General features: G+C 38.2%; 4 protein-coding genes across 7 annotated transcripts; 2 read left to right on the top strand and 2 right to left on the bottom strand.

The window, feature by feature from the left end:
- The first annotated feature begins 318 nt into the window (after nt 1–318).
- rhd (Rh blood group, D antigen) lies at nt 319–3,801 on the top strand. The gene is made up of 10 exons (XM_059353962.1): nt 319–469; nt 801–987; nt 1,744–1,894; nt 1,982–2,129; nt 2,262–2,434; nt 2,533–2,670; nt 2,752–2,879; nt 3,202–3,281; nt 3,474–3,547; nt 3,668–3,801. The coding sequence occupies exons 1-10, from the start codon at nt 319–321 to the stop codon at nt 3,692–3,694; spliced, it is 1,257 nt and encodes a 418-aa protein (XP_059209945.1). The 3' UTR covers nt 3,695–3,801.
- Nucleotides 3,802–3,833: 32 nt separating this feature from the next.
- tmem50a (transmembrane protein 50A) lies at nt 3,834–7,492 on the bottom strand. The gene is made up of 7 exons (XM_059353963.1): nt 7,360–7,492; nt 6,725–6,830; nt 6,449–6,561; nt 5,342–5,409; nt 4,998–5,090; nt 4,702–4,762; nt 3,834–4,595 (listed from the first exon to the last, which is right to left on the bottom strand). The coding sequence occupies exons 2-7, from the start codon at nt 6,824–6,826 to the stop codon at nt 4,550–4,552; spliced, it is 483 nt and encodes a 160-aa protein (XP_059209946.1). The 5' UTR covers nt 6,827–6,830; nt 7,360–7,492; the 3' UTR covers nt 3,834–4,549.
- Nucleotides 7,493–8,181: 689 nt separating this feature from the next.
- Nucleotides 8,182–10,966, bottom strand: mgst3b (microsomal glutathione S-transferase 3b). The gene is made up of 4 exons (XM_059353347.1): nt 10,774–10,966; nt 10,519–10,641; nt 9,838–9,910; nt 8,182–8,656 (listed from the first exon to the last, which is right to left on the bottom strand). Exons 1-4 carry the CDS (start codon nt 10,897–10,899, stop codon nt 8,562–8,564), a joined length of 417 nt encoding a protein of 138 aa, XP_059209330.1. The 5' UTR covers nt 10,900–10,966; the 3' UTR covers nt 8,182–8,561.
- Nucleotides 10,967–12,221: 1,255 nt separating this feature from the next.
- rsrp1 (arginine/serine-rich protein 1) lies at nt 12,222–15,795 on the top strand. Of its 4 annotated transcripts, none has more exons than XR_009395884.1 (5): nt 12,222–12,471; nt 13,129–13,663; nt 13,804–13,973; nt 14,058–14,565; nt 14,795–15,294. XR_009395884.1 is itself a non-coding variant. In XM_059353732.1 (5 exons), exons 2-5 carry the CDS (start codon nt 13,150–13,152, stop codon nt 14,443–14,445), a joined length of 732 nt encoding a protein of 243 aa, XP_059209715.1. In that variant the 5' UTR covers nt 12,222–12,471; nt 13,129–13,149; the 3' UTR covers nt 14,446–15,294. The 4 variants fall into 4 exon arrangements, 2 of the variants coding, with proteins under 2 accessions (XP_059209715.1, XP_059209714.1); XR_009395883.1 differs by having other exon boundaries at nt 14,792–15,294; XM_059353732.1 differs by having other exon boundaries at nt 14,058–14,101; nt 14,442–15,294.
- The last annotated feature ends 1,615 nt before the right edge of the window (nt 15,796–17,410 follow it).

Here is a 17,410-nt window from a genome sequence, read left to right as displayed (position 1 = left end):
TAACAGTCTAGATGTTGTTTGTATGTATACTATTAGGCTATAATGCCGCATTTTGTTCTGTCCACTTTCTTGGAAACTGCATTTTTTTTGGCTATAATGACTTTACTCAGGCCTAAATATGCAAATAAACAGGAAAGGATAGATTTGTCTCATGACCTAAAGCCTTATTTGTAAGAGTCCCTCAGCCCCCAGCCTGCTGAGCCTGTTAATCAAGACCAAAGTGCTCATGCCCAGCAGCTGATAAAACTAAACGTGCTTTGGGTTGCACCCAGTTCAAATTGTGTCAGTTGGAAGGGAAGTACGCAGTGGACATCTCTAATGGCTCCTCAGTACGCACCAAGTCTGCGCTCCCGTCTGGCACCTTTGCTGGTATTTCTGCAGACGGGGTTCATTATCGTATTTGCCTTTTACATTGAGATCGAAAGCAATGTAAAAGTAGATGGGGTTGCCTTCAGCAGCTTTTACTCAGGTAAGTAGTGAGTTTGGGATAGGGCAGGGGAGAGGCAATGGGTGCAGAAAGGTAAATAACTCCTAAATGAAAAATACATTTAAAGCAACTTCATATATAAGATGTAAATAAATGTATAAAGTAGAATCCAGGAGTATGGGGAGGGGCTGCAGTTATTCCTGGTGGACAGTGATAAGCTCATGCACTTGTTGCTTCTTGAGGAGTGGATGACCTGGTTCTGTCTCCTTAAAATTTAACTGTAAGCTAGTGCAGTTGACTGTATTTTATAGGACTTTATTGTGATTCAGCTGTCTTATCGTGTCTAAAGCCTATTACTTTTTCTTTCTTGCAGAGTTCCAGGATGTAAATGTGATGGTGATTCTAGGTTTTGGCTTCTTATGCACTTTTCTAGTGCGGCATGGTTTCAGTAGCTCTGGGTTTAACCTCCTTGTGGCTGCCATGGCCACCCAATGGGCTCTCATACTCAATGGAGTTGAGTCCTTGTATTACAGGGGGAAGATCAGGATGGATTTGAGAAGGTAGGTCATTGACCGATGCATTTTCTCACACATCTGTTTGAACAAATGATCTTGACTGGATCTATTTGTCTTTGTATAGTATATAAAGCCTACAGGTGCATCTCAATAAATTAGTATATTGTAGAAATGTTTATTTATGTCAGTAATTCATTTCAAAAAGTAGAAATAACACATTATATACAGTCATGAAAAATTATTAGACCACCCTTTTCCTTCAATCTCTTCTTCATTTTAATGCCTGGTACAACTAAAGGTACATTTGTTTGGACAAATATAATGGTAACAAATTTAAGAGCTGATATCTAGCCATTTTCCATGGTTTTCTTATATTTGTCCAAACAAAAACTAGGGTGGTCTAATATTTTTTTTCCATGACTGTAGATCCATTACACACGGAGTGAAACATTTCATGTCTTCATTAATTTAATTTCTTCTAATTATAATGATTATGGCTTACATTTAATAAAGACCTAACATTCAGTGTCTCAAAAAAATGTGAATATTACAAAAGACCAATTTTTAAAAGTATGTTTAATATGGAAATATTGGCTTCTGAAAAGCATGTCCATCTATATGCACTCAATACTTGGTTGACGCTATTTGTCTTGAACTACTGGAAATGGACTTTTCCATCATATTCTAATTTATTGAGAAGCACCTGTATATGGCGAAATAAAATCATCAACATCAACAAAATTCTGACTTAAATCCTTATTTCATGGTTCTGCTTTATAATCAATGGTTATTTTAATATAGCTTAGTGGTTGCTGAGATGTGCGCAGCCTCTGCTCTCATTTCAATCGGAGCCCTTGTGGGGAAGACCAACCTTGTCCAGCTCGTCCTCATCGCCCTGCTGGAGGTGTCTGGGTTTGTCCTGAATGAATGGCTACTCCAATCTCTGCTGATGGTATGAGTAACTTTTAATCCGGTGTTTAAACCTTACAGCAGTTCCTCAGACCAGGCATGTGCTTATAATGATGTCTTCTAACTCTAGGTCCGGCCTCAGAACAGCATCATGCTGCTTCACATCTTTGGGGCCTTCTTTGGAGTCATTGTGACCTTTATCCTTTATCGGAAAGGATCTGAGCAGCGGTTTGAAAAAGAGAAATTTGACCGCAAATCAGGACTATTCTCCACTCTGGGTAAGGTGTAGGCTGTTCAGCTGAAATTACTGCTAAAGTAGGATTGGTGAAGCAATTATTTAACTGGTGATGTTCAAGTTCAAACTCACCAAAAGCTTACATCAACTAGAATCTAGATATTCTTTTCTGCAGGGACTCTGTTTCTCTGGTTGTTTTGGCCCAGTTTTAATTCGGTCCTTGTGGATAACGGTATTCCTGGGAGGAAGCTGGGGGCCGTGTGCAGCACCTACCTGGCCCTGGCTGTCAGTGCTGTAACAGCAGCTGCGGTGTCCGTGTTCACAAGCCCCAAGGGAAAACTCAACCTGGTATTCTGACACTTGATATGCTAAAAAATAGAATCAATCAGTACGCCTAATACCTGTGAGATCCAATAAATAATGGAGAATATATTCACTCCTGTCAGATCCACATGCAGTCATGCATCCTTGCTGGTGGTGTTGCTGTTGGTGTTTCCATGCCAGTGGTTCATCAGCCATGGGAAGCTATGACAATTGGATTCACCGCTGCTGTTGTATCAACGATTGGGTTCCGATATATCAAGGTTTTCATCATTACATGGACACCTACCCCCTTGATTGATTAATCGATACATCACAGCTCATCATAAACTCTTATTTTCCAGATCCACATGCTGCTCGCATTTGAGTGCCATGACACCTGTACTGTCCTGAGCACACATGGACTCCCTGGTCTACTGGGATGGGTTGCACATCTCTTCCTGCAGATTAAAGACTGTGATGATCACACAACGTAAGCATGCAACTGTAACATAGGGGTGCACAGTTAAGCAGAATCTTCATATAAATGGCAATATGGAGTGGCATATCCAAATCACATTGTAAAAGTCCAAAATACTACTACGGATTGTCTTCTACAGACTTTGCAGAAAAATTACACCATCATCACTTTTTAATATATTTATAAATGACATAAATACACAAAAATGATAAGATCCTCCAATATTGTGACTCATTGTAGCTTTTGGCTTTTTTTTAGCATTGCTGTCTCATGATCACATTGTAACACACACAAAAGGCATGACACCCTGTGTAATCTGTCCTTTATTTTGTAGGGCAATCCGGTTTGCTGTATTTCACATTTTATCTCTCCTCATCACCATCAGTGTAAGCTTGTGCATGGGACTCATTACAGGTGAGTTTTCTCTCTCGTGAGGTTTACATTATCAAAAGTCTGTAACACATATTATGTTACCTTTGGTTATTTAGTAGTTTAGTGAAATCCAGAGGTCAAGTCTTCAGGTCACATGTACATCAACACCGTATTATACAGGATGCTGATCATTCTAGAATTTTCCTAATGACTTGTACATGTCATTGTGTAAAGGGGTCATACTTAAGTGGAACTTCTGGAGACCGCCCCAAGACAAGAAATGTTTTGATGATCAGGCTTACTGGGAGGTAAGACTTTATATTATCTACTGTGATACTAAACAGCTTGATATTCATTTATTTGGCACTATACATTAAAAGGGTTAATTGGTTAAAGAGCACCAGACAAAATATTTTCATGTTTTGCAGTTTCCCCATCTTGCGGTGCGCAAGTAAGAAGACGGAGTCTGATCCTGGAAGCATAAACCACTTTTTGTGTTCATTCATATTAATTTATATAATTTCATACAAGTTATTAGATGTTTTTATGTGTGCAAAAAAACAAAACAAGGTTCAACCAAGAATGCAAGACTCATTTACTGCCCAGAATGTATTTGTTTAATGATGCCATGGTGGTCAGAAACTGACCTCATGGCTTGGATGTTACACAAGTAAATGGGTTACGTGTTGCAGTCAAACACAAATCTCCAGTACACATATATGTCACACAGTCGAGAAACCTTTGTTGACTTTATGTCAGCAGTGTGAGCTTATTAACCTTTGAATATAAATCTGGATGACTGCAAAGTTTCTGCGCTGACAAAGTAACCGTGGTATTTCAGGAAAATACAAACAACCCCTTATGGTTACATTCAGTAAATGTGTACAGTATATGAAATATTGCCCCCAATGATATTTTGTACCATAATAATTTATGTGGTTTCCACTAAAAGACTGTTCAAATTAAAGGATGTTGTACAAGTAAGTATACCCAAAGGAAATGTGAAGTAAAGCTCCCAAAATACACATTTTGTTATACACAAGTTGTAAATCATTCTAACATGGCTACACAGTCTGAGTGCAAATAGACACATTTAAATATGTGCCACATTCAAAACTTTTAAATGACTCTATGAAAAGTTGTGCTTAGTAATGATTAAGCTTTTATACAGCAAACAATATAAATTAAACATGTTAATTTGAAAGCTAAAAAGGTTTATATATAAAGTGAATAACCGCTGAAGCATACTGTCTCATACAACATAAGAAGCCAAGTGTATAAACAGTTGACACGAAGACACACAGGGTTCATTACTGCCACAGATCTTCTGTACGTCCAAACTTGAAGACCAAACCCCTAAACAGAAGACAAAAATGGTGTAAAGAAAAGTATTTTAACAAAATACTTGCTGAAGTGCAAGCATGGGTTTGAAGTAAGATGCTGCAGAGGGCTGTTAACTTACCCAAAGAAAATGAACGCATTTTGGAAGAAAATGGCAATACCGGGGTACACGGCATCCTTTTCTGCAAGAGATTAAAAAGTTATAAAACAGGCCACATTTATAATTTGACACAGAAGTAAATTAAGAACTCTTCATTATACAACATTTTGCTGTTTTCATGCAGCATATGTAGCACAGTTATTGCATCTTACTGTCTTTATTCTCAGTTGCTTCATACTGTAAAACTCCTGTCTCAGCATCACACAACCAAAATTGAGTACTTAAATAACACCCTTTGTCAGAAAAACAAGACTTACGAGGCACTACGAATCCTCCAAACAGAATCCACATGGAGGCAATGAGGGAGCCAAAAGCCAGCATGAAGCCAATGAAGAGCCACACTCGCGCGCCTGCAAACAGAGATAAGAAAGGGTGCGTTACTCTCTGATGCAACACAGCGCTTCTTCGTGGGTTTCTGTTTTACTGCATGTATGTTGTAATAGTAATACAGATGAAATGAAAGTAGGGCAGATACTGCAGATATCAGATGTGATGGTATTAACACATACAGTATATGTATCTGTAATAAGGAGGTGGAGATGTGATTGTAGGGAGACATCCTAAGATTATAAATAAGTTCATCATATCCTATCATACACACCTGTCTGTCCAATACAGCCTTCACTGTAGCTGTCTCCTCTCACCTGGCCGTTTGAAACAGCATTTATCCTAGATGGGTCAAATTAGAAAAAAAATAAACATATCAGAAGCTACTTAGTAAGTTACTTTATCTCAATGGTAATAATTGAATACAATGAATATGCCCATCCCTTAGCTTGTGTGAAATATAGAAATTATAAAGGTCTCAAATCCCAAACTGAAGCCCCTAACAAGCAGGGAAATAGTAATATGATTTTTTTTTACCATCACAAGTTCCAGTTATTTGGCGATTCAGAAGCTTGGACCTGAGTGTGGACCTGTAGCTGGTGTGGTGCCAGTTCAACTCCTGGGCACTGCATTGCATTGCAGCTTGATTCTCACAATATCACAGAATCATGCTAGAATCATGAGATCGCAAATCCATCTTGCCAGGCTTCAAGTAATGCGTTTGATTTTGAACAGCTCATTGTTTGACTAGTCAGTTTGCTGTGAGGAGCTTGTGGCAGCCACAGGTGTGTGTGATTACTGGTCGGCACAAGGCGATGTTCAAAGCAACACGGGTGACTGTGACGTAGACAGTGATTGACAGAGGATTCATCAAATCACATTCTAAGAAGTTTTAGAAAGTGCCTGCCCTTTTCTAAGCTGTTTCCAATGACAGCTTCTCTGATGGTTCTGTAACAAACCATCTGTCAGTGTCAGGTTAGTGCCAAGGCGCCCTTAGGCAATGTAACGACCCCCTAACTGTTTGGGCCAATCATTTTAACATCTCTCTCCAACTGCATATATATGGGTCCTGTTTGAGTGTATTTCATGCCAATGTATGTGCCTTAAAATGTAATTTCCACCCCAGGGATTAATAAATTATTATTATTTTACCATGCCATGGAACTGGGGTTGCTCAATTTCGATGAAGATGGTTTATTTGTTGAACAATGAAGGAGACCACCCTTATTATCATGTGACATCTCCATGACAAATGAGCAGCTCCCTATGCTGAGGAAGGCCTGGAGACGGGGCTTTAAGCCTCAGAAACAGCAAATAATTGGACCTTGTGATAAGACAGTATGATCAGTGTGACGGGAGCAGTCTGCAGAGTTAGTCTTACATGAGAAAGGCCACTGTAGCGATGACTCCACATGTGTGATAGGCGTGATGAAACGTTCCCTCATCAGGATATTTGACTGCTGCATCGATGATAATCCACCAACCAGTGAAGAACTGAAACAAGATCCACAGTTAGCCTGAGGGCTGCAAGGGCAAGTATGAACATGGATGTCAGCAGATGACAGATCTGAAACCTGGTTATTTAATAACAAAAACCCATAGCTCTACTGACACTGTGTCTTCAGTCTAGCCTTTAATGAGAAAATGAGTGAAATACCAGCACTCCAGCAGCTACAGATGCAATGGTGTTTCTTCTTTCTCCCCAGTCCACATTGCACTCGCAGTCTCCGCACCGGATTCCGTCCAGGAAACCAGACATGGCTCTGGGAACGAAAGGGTGTTATGTCCAACAGTGTGTCAAAGTGAAAACAACATCAAAAACTTTACTGAAATACTCGACATCACACGTGTACGCTATATTTAACAGCCAAGTAATATTCCGCTAACCACAGATATAAGAACTGTGAAAAACAAATGTCTCTGTTTGTGCGCAGTCGCTGTACTATACGGGTGATGCTTAACTCCCTGGGTTTATATAGGTTACCAACACTCACCAACTGTTTGTACACTAAGCTCGGTAACATATATTCGACAACAAGGCTGTCGATGTAGTCACTTTATAGTACAGTAAAACATAAAGTGTATTCTAATCAGGAGATAAAAACAGGGCTGTGTCGTCGGATTCTTTTGTTCACCGCTTTGGCATTAGCAAACATTTCCTTGAAGGTTTCTTCTTGCTACGAAGTTGATAAAAATGATAGCATAACTAAAAGGACAGCAGTAGTACCAAGGTAAAACATACGTCCCAACGGCATTGCTTGCTTGTAATGTCATTTTCAAAGGAATTCTTACCTTTTATTTTCGGTTTTTGATGTGAACCCCCTGGATAAGCCCGACTTTGCTTCCGATATAGCTCAGTCCCGCACATGCGCAGTTCACACACACCCTGAGAACCTCTGAGACGCTGTTGATATTGGTACCTTCAAGTGTTGTGGACAAAGTGGGAATTCGTGCAACTTTACAAGAACATGAAATAACTCCACTCAAAAAGTGGTATAATGTCATTGGTATGTAGTGATGTTCGTAAATTAATTGACTTAGACATGATAAACATGTTAAGTATAAATGAGTGTATGGGTGTAGATAGTAGTTCATAGTAAAAGCGATGAAATAGAAGACAACATACTACAAGTGCGGGATTTTCCACTGTAATACTACAGTTTCGGTATAAAATACCATATACATGTGTAATGTCTTACCTATGCTAGAAGCACTCAATGCCAACGTTGTATTCATTTTCTTCCGGACATTAATTTCTTAAAAATTTTGGAAACACGAGTTTACGAGGTCCTTGAAGGACGCACCGTGCAGACACCATACTTCCCATTTACTTTATATTGCAGACTACAACACAAGCTGGAATCGAGCCTGGAAATAATTAACGCCTATCTAAGCAAAAATACAAAACAACAAATACTTATTGAATGATTAAAAGGTTCATACATATGGGTTATTTGAATTTAACTGCTTAATCTGTGGTTCAGTGGGATTGGTGCAGAGCATGGACTGAATAAATGGTGCAGAGCAGCTAAACAATTAAAACAAGCTGTTTGACACAAAGGGAGATCAATTTACACTTATCTCAAAGAAAACAAATTTCAAGACACATTTGACTGGTTTTAGATTTTTTTATTGCATTCTGATCTGACATTTGTTCCTGAGACATCATGTGTGAGTCACATGGGGTCTTTAGTCATGCTGCTGACCCTTTCATTATTCACAAACTTTAATGCATGCGACTGTGAACAGAGTACTAGAGGACATATCTGAGGCTGCAGCATTAATCAGCATCTACTTTATTTTTGATGATCACATGGAGTAGACATTCACAACAAATATTGGAATAAAAATATATCAAGTTAGTGGTCCATAAAAATATGCTTAGGATCATAATTTGAAACAGCATTTGAGAAGTGCACAGATATTTTCTAGTTGATATATTTTAACAACCATTAAAGCCAGTGAAAAAATGAGTAAACAAGATGATAATTGTCTTAAAAGAGCAGTTGCAAGGCGATATATATGGACAGACCGATGACGCCAAGATATCCAATGTAGCCATAGGCACCATTCATTCTCTTGGCTGGATCTGGAATAAAACATAAAACAGGACAAATTATCGTAAAATCCGAATTATATGGATATTGAATTTGTTAACAGGGGAATGTTGTGGTCTAGGTTTGTATTTTTTCACCTTTTATTTTGTTGACAATACATTAAATTCCACATAACACGGAAAGACTGATGCACGCTTTTATATCAGGCAGGCTCGACTGTTATTTCACTCTCCTTTGTGCTCTACCAAGGAAAACATTGAATCGTCTATAGTTAATTCTGTTGCATGAGTGTTGACTAAGTGCAAAAGGAGAGCACACATTATGGTGTTTTTACACTTGTTCCATGTTGTTTTTGTGCCGATTATAAAATTATTTTAATAGTTTATAATGCACTCCATGATTACAGTCATGGAGTGCATTATAAACTATACTACTAATACCAGACTGCCTCTCAGAAATGTGTTGGTTTATGATCCTAGTATTTCTCTTTTAGCTGTTCCACTAAACAAACAATTTGTAATGCTGCTTTCAGCTATTATTAAGAACTGAGAGGGGCTGAAAATATTGATAAATTGATATTGAACAGAAGCTTAAAAAAAGATATATTTAGTCAGGCTTTTATGGAGAGTTTTCGCTCTCCATATTTGCTTGTAAAAGCATAATGAAGTGCATTTGATTAGTTTGAAAGGTGACATAAGTAAAGATGAATGTATGACAATGACCACAATTTAGGCCATATTAATGCAGGTCTTAGCTTTTTATTGTTGTTTACTGCTCAATGCTATCCTCTGTAAATTATTAAACCAAACTAGGTGAGGACCAACAAAAGTCCCCTGGCAATCACCGCAGTGTAACCTCTGTCACTTGGACTACAGCCTTTACACTTCCAGTGCTACAATGCAATGAGTATTATTTAGTGGAAATAATAGATTTGCTGTTGTGAGTTAATCTCTAAAAAGAATGATAGGATGAAATTACTCTGATCAGTATTGGAGTAACTTCATCACTAGCAGTGCAGTGATAGATTGTATTTTATTTATTTACGGCCCACAAACTCATATAACTTTGACCCATGTACTATCATATTACATCCAATTCATGTCTGTATTTTAAATTAATTGTTTCAACCTTTATGCAAATCTATTAAACAGCCAAGCAAGACTGGGTTAACTGAATTAACTGGATATTAAAGCCTTCCTTCCTTCTGTCTTACCTCCTGTGTAGTAGCCCCAGGCATATGAAAACCTGCTGGTCACCCAGATTGCCCCCAGCACAGATGCGGACAACTAGTATCATGGACAAAGAAAAGGAGAGGTAGAATGGAAATAAATAGAGTAGAATATAAAGCCTTAATTGTCATTGCATACCAGTATACAACAAGATTTGGAGTACTGCTCCTCATTTAGTTGCTTTGAGAGAGACTAGTTCAAGAAGACAAACTAGCACAGGACTAGCACAGGAAATAAAAGAAAATATAAGGCAATCGTTTAACATTTTAAATGTTAAAGTGCACAGTTGATTTAAAATTGGTGCACAGAGTACACAGGGTTCTATGAATTGGTATATTTTAAGATTTTATGAGGATATTCAAGTCTACAGGAGAATATGTGCAAAAAAAACCCCAAACGAATAGCAGCATTAGTGTAAAAGCAGTAAAATATCAAGCAAACAAGTGTTTGATGAAAATATGCTTAATCATTGTGACACTCTCTTTTCACTTGACTGTTATCTGGAGGATTTGTGTCAAAGATCATGAGGATTGCTCGCCCCACCCACAGGTCTGACATTGTGTAACAATGATTTAAGTTGCACTTAATATGCACTTCCAACCCCTAAAGAATATAGACAACACAAACAAAAATATAGTTTTATTATGTGTAAAAACGGTACATACCGGAAAGACAAGAGCTGCAATGGTCTGGAAAACAAGCCACTGAGGGTACACCTCCAGGGTGTTCTGATGTGCTCTTTGGATACAGTTGAATACCGGCTCCTTGTCACTGTACATATCGGGATACTGCAGAATAAAGCGCACATAAAACATATCGCACATTAGTTAGAATTATTAAGAAAAACGCTTCAAATACAAGTATGAGCGTCCACTTCAACATGTTTCACATTTTTCCCACTACAATTAAATTTCAACTACCTTAACATTGTACTTCTTCCTTGCACCCCCGACCTTCACTCCTAAATATGTCAGCATGATCCAGCTGTACAGGTAGGTCAATATAACGTATCCAAAGGCAGGCGGCAATACAGTCTGAACATCCATCTCTGCTCGATATGTTTGACTGCCTTTCAAATCTTCCGAAGGCAGCGGCACGCCGATCAACGACTTTATAAGCCTGGCGGAAAGGCAGGAAACAACGAGGTAAACAGAGCCGAGGTTACGTAAAATATCGCGAGATCGCAAGCATGTTGAGATTATATTTAAAGGGCAATACCGCTAAAATAACAGTATTAACTGCAATAATAATAATAATAATAATAATAATAATAATAATAATAATAATAATAATAATAATAATAATAATAATAATAATGATAATACAGTACATTTCGATCTGGTCACAACCATCAGTGGTGGAAAATGAATATGTTCCCTTACTTAAATAAAAGTACTAATACAAAACTGTGACATTACTCCTTTACAAGTAAAAGTCCTGCATTCAAAAGTTACTAAAGTAAAAGTACAAAAGTACCAGCATCCATATATTTAAAGTATCAAAAGTTAAAGTACTCGTTATGCAGCCTGGTCCCACTCAGATTGTTTTATATATTTTAAATATATTATTGGATTGTTATTATTGATGCACTTATATAAGCAGTGTTTTAATTTAGTAAAGATAGGGCTCATTTAACTACTTAATATACTCTTATGAGGCTTAATTACAAGCAAGAAAAAAAAACACTTTAAATTTATAATGTTTTTCATGTTCATCTCGACCTAAAATAAATAATTATTATTTTTGCTAGTAGCTAAATGTAGTGGTGTAGAAGTATTAAGCTGCATAAAATGGAAATACTCAAGTATAGTGCAAGTACCTCAAAATTGTACTTAAGTACAGTTACATTCCACCACTGCATTGAGTATATTTTCTTGTATTTCTTGCACTAGTCTTGTTCCTCAAAGGTGAGGAGCAGCGCTCCAAATTTCGTTGTATATCGTCACACTGTTGAAATAAGTCATTTATTTCTCTTAAGTTACATACTTTACACACAGTGTTATTATTATGCCAATAGCCATCCATTGTTACATCATTTGTGAGTGAAATGATCAATAAATGTCATATGTTACACTTTTGATGACGTTTTTTGTGTTTCCTGCAAAACTTGAAAAAATGAATTAGGCGATTATTTTAACAGGGTGACGTTATTGTTAGACAGTGACAATAAAGGCTTTCTATATTATTTTAATAATTTCTATATTAACGGGGACATATTATTAGATAATAATGGCAGTTGTGGAAAACCCAGATCCTAGATCGACTTCTTTGGTTCCTGGTTTACTGAGTCAATAACAGAGAACCGTTCAAAGACTCAAAGACTCGTTGGGTAGACCACGTGACTGGAATTTTCCAGAGGCTGCCTGTTGACCGTTGCTACCCCAGTATACGCGTCAGCCTCGTTTTCATTCGAGTGACGACGACGGACGGTTCAACTTCGACCGAGAGACGACGGTTGCGCTTTCTCAAGGAAATTGGTTTCAGACTAAATAAATTTGACCATTTTTAAGTTCTGTTTGTAATTATTGTCAAATCGTACGTTTTTAAAGCGACTGTCTTGACATATATCGTTTACATCGACGTTTCCACAACAAAGGTTTCAAGCTCCAGTCGACCTGGTAAGTTGAGGCCTACAACGTTACCTAGCATAGCTAATGCTAATTTTGTTTAGACTAACAAGAGTCACATGTGTTAAGTTTGGTCAATATACACGGAGTGTCAATGTAATTTAAGGTTTATGTCGAAATGTGTTTCATAACAAGCGAAGGTATTAGCGATTATGTCTTTTGGAGCGAAAATATGTTAGCTGAAGCTATCTGAAGCTTGCGTAATTTCCGTAAATTTCGAGCACCGTCCAGTCAGCCGTCGCTCTTACGTTGCTTTGCTCGCTGTGTTATGCAACAATGGCCATCGGCTTAAACGTGGACTTTGGCTGATATAATCAAGGCCTGTCAAGGATTACTGATGAGTTGGTACAAAATCGTGTATGTTTGGTATAGGCTTAAATTTAAGCGTTATGTTTTCAAGGTTAGGAAATGCTTTAATTCGAATGATTTAGATTTTGTTTTCATCAACACAGTCACTTAAATAATTTATCAAATAATCATGATCAAAACATGCAATCAAGATTGATAAGAACAGCTGGTAAGACCTAATGTTAGTATAGTAACAATTCAGATGTATTGATACATTTTTTGTTTTGTTTAAGGTACTTTGAAAAGTGCTTTGATTACATATTGAATAACAATGTATAACAGTTTCTTGTCTCATTTCAGCTTGTGGCAGAAAACCAAACAATGACTAAGGGAGAAGACTCTCACTCTGAAATGGCCAACGTTTGTCAGAGTGATGGCATCAATGTAATCTTTGACCAGAGCAGCCCTTCCTCATCTCACTCCCGCTCACGATCCAGAAGCGGCAGCTGCAGTAGAAGCTCCCTTGGCTCTAACCGCTACAGGGGACGTGACAGCCACAGGAGAGGCTACAAGTCTAAAAAATCTTCTTCATCCAGCAGCAGGTCCTCCTCCACTGGCAGGTCCCGCTCTCACCCTCGTTGCCACAGACCTTCCTCCCGCTGTCGCTGTGACAACCATCGTAGATATGGCCGTAGCCGCCGATCCCCACCACGCCGCTACAGGGCCCAGTCTCGCTCCTACAGCCGCTCACCCTCGCCAGACAGGTCCTCGCATAGCAGACGCCCTCGCAAGTACAGGAGGACAGTGAGGCGTCTTTCTCGATCTCCATCCAGAACTCGCAGAGGGGGCTCCAGGTCTGGATCTTCAGGGCATTCTGGGAACTTGAGTTTGGACAGTAAGTTTATTTGATTAAGTGAGGCAATATTCAATACCCATGGTGTTTGTACTTGTTGTCCAATAGGTAGACTTTGAAGTTGACATAAATGTTGAATTGCACAAGTGATTAAATCTTTTCTCAAACTTTTTGTTCCCCAGATAAAAGTCAACTACTGAAAGCAGCAGTGGCCAATGCTACGACAGTCCTAGGAGTGGAGAAGCTGGAACTTCCTGAGAGTGTGAAACCAATCCTATCAGAGCCGTCTGAGACTAAACGGGTGTCACCAGAGACATGGGTGAGACAAGACCCTGAAAAGACTCCATCACAGGTGGGTGTCTGACAGTAAATGTCAGCTTCACATTAAACACAATACACACTTAACATAATTCTTTGTTGTATATTCTCATGAAAGGCAGAGTTTTTTTTTCTCCATCTTGGACAACATGTAAATACAAGGTAAGGGGTGTTGAGATAGAACATTTTAGGGATAGATAATACTTGTGCATGACAGTGCACTGACCATGATAACATTTTTTACCATGAGTAAGGGACCCAGTTCTGTAGCAGTACACAATGACTTGTTAATTGTAAACACTTTTATAGTAATTTGATCCTGGCTGTCACTCCATTTCATGAAATAAAAAACAAAGAATACAGAATATGAAGCACAGTGTAATTGCTACAGATATATTATTAGCTTCAGGTATATGTTGTGTTGAATTTCCTGTGTCTTGCTTTAATCCTTGCACCCCTGAGGGAATACACATGCTCTCTGTATTTATTCCTGTTTTCGTAGATAACATGACAGTGGTCTCCTTCACTCTTCGGCACCTCGGATTAAAGGGCTGTCATGTGACTTGGGTGACAACTATGTGTTTGCGTGAAAGGTTATCTGTTAACTCTTTTAATGTTAACAATGTGTAAGTTAATCAACTATAGGTTTGCACTAAAACACATGTAGTTTAACTTCCAATCAGACATGCACACAGGCCATACAAATGCTAATTATACACATAGATGCATAGATGATGCACGAGCAATTCAGATGTTGTATTACACTGACTCCACTTCATATAGAAAGGCAGGAGAATTTTGACATTTCAAATGTATTTATGCTTGCCGTTGAAATGGGTCGTTGTTATTTAGCAGAATCCTCCACTCGCTGATGGAGCAAAGGCGTGTGGACTGCATTATAGTGACTATCCCTGTCGAGAGCTAAAAACAGACGAAGAACTCCTCTCCATGTGCCAAAGATAAGTCGGTTCGCCAGCTGAGGGCTGGGAAACCTGTGTCACCATCATTCTGCCACTGTAGACAGAGAAGACATCCTTTTTTACTCTGTTTGCATTTAATTGTTTTATTCTGTTTCAAGGTCTGTCCTTGTAGGATTCATTTAATGTCGAGCCAAGCCTCTGACAGCAGTGGGATGGGGGGGTTGGTTAAGTGTTGAAGCTAACACTTGAATAATTAACTATGCCATAGAAGTGCTTTTCACTACTAGCAATGGGAACTCTAATCTATCTATATGAACTTCAAACTGTCAAAGCTGACTTCCATCAGTTTTACACACTTCTAACTCTGCCTGTTTTTCTTGTCTCTTTGAAACAGAGCAGTGATGCGGAGTCTGATGAAATGTCCAGCCCAAAGATGTCCCCAAAAAGGAAAATAATCTCTTTCAGCATTAATGTAAGTGACTTCTGAGCAACTTCTTCTGGTTTTCCTAAACTGCCAATGTTAAAAGCCAAACTTAACACTGCTTCACATTATTTGAGCGTATATTTGTCTTTTTCCTTCGTCTCCTTTAGAATTCTGTGGTCAAACCAACAGCAGCAGCTCCATCTAGTGTTAAGGTAACTTCCAGAATGGACAGCTATGAAAGCAGGAAGCCCTATGGCCACTGGGTCCCAGTGAGATCACGCCATTCCTCCAACGCACGCAAACACACACTTGCATAGCAGAGTACATGGACGCTGTAAATACTGTAAATATTTTTGCTCATCTGTTTTACCATTTCATGGTCAACGTTTTTTTCCAGATGTTAAAGAATTAAATGGGAAGAAGTGAAGAGTTCATTCAGGTGGGATTATTTCTTTTCCCCTTGTTGTATATTGTGCTGTTTGTCTGAAATAAAAATATTTATTTGATAAAAAGATTTGTCTCTGTCTTTTTGCTAGTAGTTTCATAAAGTAATCTGCATGTAATGACTCTTCTTCCAAAGCCTTGAAAAACTGTTCAGCAAAAAGTTTTCATTGCTTGAGATTTTCACTGGTTGATCAAGAGTGACAAGCCTAATTATCCATAAAGGTGTATTTCCTGCTACTATTGACCCACTTACTAGAGTAATGTATCAGCATTTGGATACTCCAGTGGGATAAATATAAGTAATTATGGGTATATAAAATGCATCTAACTATGTCAATACTTAAAAACTAAGTTTTAAAAAATATGGTGGGATATAAAGTGTACCTTAATCAAAATATGAGATGCAATAACATTTTTAGGAAATCATATTTAAAACTATTCACTTTTTCCACAGCAGACATTTTGAGTTGTCATAGGAGAAAAGGCACAGATCTGGGGTCAACTATGGGTCTGTCTGAGATCATGCGTCATACTGGGAACCTGAAATCAACACCGTTAAATTCCGGCATCAGTCATTCATTATTTAAACCTACATCTTTCCTACTGAGGCAGGTCAAAATTGCTTCAGTGAAAAATGTATATTGTCTGGAAATAAGCAAGGCGCAAGAAGATAATCAGACATTTGAAGTAAAAGAATTTCCCTCAGTGAAAAAATACACAGAATTAGTTTCTAAGCCGTCCATTGCCAGTTGCACACTTCCCCCAAGTTTCTGAAGGGTTTAATACTACACTAGAGTTTGTGTATGGCTGCTGTTTCTAAAATGACCACACAGTGGCAGTATTATCATACATTTCGAATATTTTTGGTATGTCACTATATTAGGGATGGGTAATGTTTCAGTGTGAGGTTGAAGCAGCAGCCTAGTTCGAAACCAAAATACAAACAATATACGAAACGGCAATTCAGTCTGAATATCAGTTTAGTTGATGTAGTGTTACAGTACAGAAACCCATAATAAATGAAATACTCTACAGTAGATTTCATCATGAAGAACCGAATAGCATCAAATTGTACAGCAGCCTTTTCAACAGAAGTCATTCTGAGACATCAGTAGGAAAAGTGTCAAATAATAAACTTTATGATGGCTGAATTCCATTAAGCTTTGGGTTTCTGGCATAGATTACAGAAACACTTAAACATAACGCCATGGTTCATGTTATCAGTAACACCTGTGCTTTTCCTACTACCTCTGCTGTGTATAACATCCGTAGTAATGTATTGTTCACTATCTTAAAATCACAGCCACACTCACAGATCTCTTCTTTTTTTTTTGGCCGTTGGGACTCTGTGGTGATCATCTGTCTGCTTACACACGATGTGAACATGTTCCTACTTGAGTATCCTGATGTATCCTGCCATTGCGGCTGCTAAAAACCCTGAAGTGTGTGTGTGTGTGTGTGTGTGTGTGTGTTCAGATTGACTGGTTCTTGGCACATGTTTAAAATACGAGTTTATTATTGCCAGAAGGTAACTTACTTATTGGGTTAGACAACGATCTATTAAGTGAGTAATAAATTTTAATGCTCTCGAGATTTTCAGGCTGATATTTAGGTACATGTCACAATCTGTTGTAATAAAAAGGTAAAATCACACAGTTTTGATTATGTCTGACAGCTAGACTG

The sequence above is a fragment of the Centropristis striata genome, chromosome 16 (genome assembly GCF_030273125.1).
Source record: "Centropristis striata isolate RG_2023a ecotype Rhode Island chromosome 16, C.striata_1.0, whole genome shotgun sequence".
Lineage (NCBI taxonomy): Eukaryota > Metazoa > Chordata > Actinopteri > Perciformes > Serranidae > Centropristis > Centropristis striata.
This window is presented reverse-complemented; position numbering and strand designations above follow the sequence as displayed.